This window comes from Denticeps clupeoides, chromosome 2 (assembly GCF_900700375.1).
Source record: "Denticeps clupeoides chromosome 2, fDenClu1.1, whole genome shotgun sequence".
Classification (NCBI taxonomy): Eukaryota; Metazoa; Chordata; class Actinopteri; order Clupeiformes; family Denticipitidae; genus Denticeps; species Denticeps clupeoides.
Genome location: NC_041708.1, coordinates 32,591,863 through 32,595,700, shown reverse-complemented (window position 1 = coordinate 32,595,700; position 3,838 = coordinate 32,591,863). Strand labels below are relative to the sequence as shown.

Here is a 3,838-nt window from a genome sequence, read left to right as displayed (position 1 = left end):
GTAACCCCGTGGTGGCCCGGCCGCGGCACGCCAGTAAACAGGAGCCGCGAACGGCGCGATTCGGCGATGAGGCCGCTACCCGCCGCCGCCGCCGCGCTGCTGCTGTCTGTGGCGGCCGCGTACTACGTGTACGTCCCGCTGCCGAGCTCGCTGGCGGAGCCGTGGAAGCTGATGGTCCTGGACGCGGTGTTCCGCACTTTCCTGCATGTGGTGAGGGGAACGCGTGTAGACGCGTGTCCGGCGAACATGTCCGAAATGTGCAGAAGGTTGGAGGTTCCAGCTAACTTGTACATTATTTTTCTTTCCAAATAAAATATTGATATGGAAATTTGATTAGGTTACAATTAATTGGGGGCCTTGTTAAAACAATGATTAAATTACTAATGTAATTTAAATCTATACTAAAAAAATTCCACTATTCCTTGTGAAAGTTGAAAAAAAAAAACATTAGAACCAGGTTACCAGGTTGCTGTGGCTTATTTTAGAAAATGTCTTACTTCTTGTTCCAAAAAACCCTATCACTGCAACAGGTTACTGATTGCAAGTCGCCCTGGATAAGGGCGCCTGATAAATGCCGTAAATGTATGTGCAATGGTTCGAATGAGGCCGTTCGTTTTCTTCCATAGGGAAACCTGGCCCAAGATCTCGGCATCAGCCACTATGTCCACGTGGTGAATTACATCGTGTCGCAAGTGGAAATTAAGGGGCCGCGGTCCAGCGAGACTGTGCGGGTTACGGACACGTCGTTGGCTGGAGTCCAGGCGCGCGTTTTTGAGCCGAAAGGGATGGACCGCCGCTTGAGGAGGGCTGTCGTGTACTTCCACGGAGGTGGCTGGGCCTTGGGCAGCGGCAGTGAGTGATGCGTCTTTAATCCCCTGCTTTACGAGGGGCAGTGGTGGCCTAGTGGTTAAGGGTTCGAATCCCGATCCGCCAAGGTGCCACCGAGGTGCCACTGAGCAAAGCACCGTCCCCACACACTGCTCCCCGGGCGCCTGTCATGGCTGCCCACTGCTCACTCAGGGTGATGGGTTAAATGCAGAGGGCAAATTTCACTGTGCGCACCGTGTGCTGTGCTGCTGTGTATCACATGTGACAAACCACTTCACTTCACTTTATTACTATGTGGCGGCCCCGTGACATATTTGCGCTCTGTCTCATGAGCGGCCTTTCAATGCATTACAATGTTGTAGAACTGTAGTCCCGGGGCCAGAATAAACGCTGTCGCTCTGTCCCCAGAGATGCGGTCGTTTGATTTGCTGTGCAGGAGGATGGCCGAGGAGCTCCATGCGGTCATCGTGTCTGTGGAGTAAGTATCAGTGTTGGTCCATGTAACCGTGTGAGGGGTTTCCTTAAGACAAATTGTCATGGTGCAGCATGACTAGCTGTTATATACATCCATTTATTTCCGATTGATTGTGTAATTGCATCGTTTTGAGCCATTTTGGGGAATTTTTGGACTGAGACTAGTTTCTAATGCTCTTATTCATAATATGTCATTTATAAGCTGTTGGTTCTCGTAGTTACCGCCTTGTCCCAGAGGTGCATTTCCCTGAGCAGTATTACGATGCTCTGAACGCATCCCAGCATTTTCTAAAACCCGAGGTTCTGGCTCAGTACTCTGTCGATCCGGAGCGGGTCGCCATTTCCGGTGACAGCGCTGGCGGGAACCTCGCTGCAGCCGTGGCCCAGCAGGTATGGACGGTAGAAATTGACGCCCCGTTGGCATTTCTTTTAATCGTCCCCCGAGCAATTCTTCACCCCTCTTTTCAGATGGCCACCGACAACAGCAGCAGCGTTAAGTTCAAGGTCCAGGCCCTCATCTACCCGGTGCTGCAGGCACTGGACTTCAACACGCCGTCCTACCAGCAGAATGGCGACACGCCCATCCTGTACCGCTCGCTCATGGTGCTCTTCTGGCTGGAGTATCTGAACGGGGACACCAGCTTCGCCTCCTCGCTGCTGGCCAACAACCACACGGCGCTCGACCCGGGCCGGCTGGACGCGGTGGAGACGATGGCAAAGGTCAACTGGACCCGGCTGCTCCCGCCGGCCCTCCGGAAACACTACAAGCCGGTGGCCCCGGCCCGGGGTGCGCCGCGGATCGTGGACGAGCTGCCAGCGCTGCTGGACGCGCGGGCCGCCCCTCTGCTGGCGGAGCAGGCGGTCCTGAGGGCCACGCCTCCCGCGTACATCATGACGTGTGAGCACGACGTGCTGCGCGACGACGGGTTCATGTACGGGCGGCGCCTGGAAGAAGCGGGCGTGCCCGTGACCCACGACCACTACGAGGACGGGTTCCACGCTTGCATGGTGTTCTCCGTCTGGCCGGCAAAGTTCTCAGTGGGCACCCGCAGTCTGAAGAACTACATCCGCTGGCTGGACCGGAACCTGTAAGGGGGACCAGGACGCCAGAATGATGATCAAATTCCGCCAAATGCTGTGAGGAATAACTCAGGGTTTTTTTTTTTTTTGGGGGGGGGTTTGTTTTACTGTTCCCATACAATCCAACTGTCCTTCCGATACACTGACTTTTCAGGGGCATTATTAATATATGTTAATTCTTTTTTAGATTACAGCTCAGAGCCAAAGATAAATGTTATTTTAGGGAGGCGCTGGCTGGAGAGTACTTTGAGTACGCAGCTCCCAGGCCCAGATAATACACGAGCGGGGTCAAAGGCAGGATCGCGCTGGATGACGAACTCACCACAGGAGTCCTGGACTACTTGAATCTATCTTGTGTTTTTAAAACCACTGCAGCGGGTTCAGCAAAATGTTCAGTCAAAACAGGATGATCTATTAAAAATAGCATTTTTAATCCGAAGACCACAAAATAAACAGAAAATGAGGAATATGCTATATTTAACCTAACTTTAATATTTAAAATCTGAATGTTTATATATATATATATATATGTGCGTGTGTGTGTGTGTATATGTATGTATGTATGTGTGTAATTATTGTACTTTCTAACCACTTTGTAATTCTTGTAACACTCATACAGTATTATAGCGCAGTGGGTCTGTGGTACGGTGGATGTGCAGATGGGAGGTTTACATCATGGGTAAAGTATGGGTGAGGCCCAAAAGGGCTGAGGAATGTTGAGATGTTCTCTCCATCATGTGAACATCATGTCAGGCTTTAACTGTTTCCTCCCTTTTTTAAAAAAAAAAAAAAAAAAGTGACACTGGCATCCAGAGATCGACGTCACACAGTTAAAATGGCTGCATATCGGACAAATGTGTATGGCCCGGCATTCATGTGCATTGTTCTCTGGAGATACATAAAAGCCACCTGCTTTGACTACGCTGTTTTCGTTGTGCCTTTGTGTTGACATATTTCATTATTTCGTGTTCATTGAATGGAGCCACCTCCCATTATGTATTGTGTAGACAGCAGATGTCACTCTTGTGTTGCCTACTTATATCTCCCAAGCTTTTTGCTTCTTTCGGGGTTTACACCGTAGTTATTAACAGCCCATACCCCCTTGCTCTAACTTAAAATTTCCTCCGAGCCTGCTTACCCAAAGGCAAGAACGACCTCTGACTCGGGTCAAACTGACACGCCCATCAGGCTTCGGGGTCACTTGCTACACCGGTTCCTACGCTCTCCTGGTTCTACCAAAACGACCTCTGAATCATGCAGACTGGCAATGTACGGCGATAGGAGCCCACAATGTCACAGGTTTTCGAACCCCACTTTACTACCATTGTGTGCCTGGGCAAGACACTTAACCCCGAGTTGCTCCCTGTAGCTACCGATTGTAGGTCGCTCTGGATAAGGGCGTCTGATAAATGCTGTAAATGGTGTTCAGTGAACAGCTATAGAACCGACTATAGCG

The 3,838-nt window shown here is 50.6% G+C and overlaps 1 protein-coding gene across 3 annotated transcripts; it reads left to right on the top strand.

The window, feature by feature from the left end:
* Positions 1–3,303, top strand: LOC114783323 (neutral cholesterol ester hydrolase 1-like). Of its 3 annotated transcripts, none has more exons than XM_028968770.1 (5): positions 1–210; positions 627–852; positions 1,237–1,306; positions 1,521–1,692; positions 1,771–3,303. In XM_028968770.1, the coding sequence occupies exons 1-5, from the start codon at positions 67–69 to the stop codon at positions 2,392–2,394; spliced, it is 1,236 nt and encodes a 411-aa protein (XP_028824603.1). In that variant the 5' UTR covers positions 1–66; the 3' UTR covers positions 2,395–3,303. The 3 variants fall into 3 exon arrangements, with proteins under 3 accessions (XP_028824603.1, XP_028824594.1, XP_028824584.1); XM_028968761.1 differs by having other exon boundaries at positions 1,521–2,439; positions 2,570–3,303; XM_028968751.1 differs by having other exon boundaries at positions 1,521–3,303.
* The last annotated feature ends 535 nt before the right edge of the window (positions 3,304–3,838 follow it).

Coding starts and splice junctions, on each gene's coding strand:
- LOC114783323 (XM_028968761.1), top strand. CDS start 67: ATGAGGCCGCTACCCGCCGCCGCCGCCGCGCTGCTGCTGTCTGTGGCG. Junction 211..626: donor TCCGCACTTTCCTGCATGTG/GTGAGGGGAACG, acceptor TTTCTTCCATAG/GGAAACCTGGCCCAAGATCT. Junction 853..1,236: donor CTGGGCCTTGGGCAGCGGCA/GTGAGTGATGCG, acceptor CTCTGTCCCCAG/AGATGCGGTCGTTTGATTTG.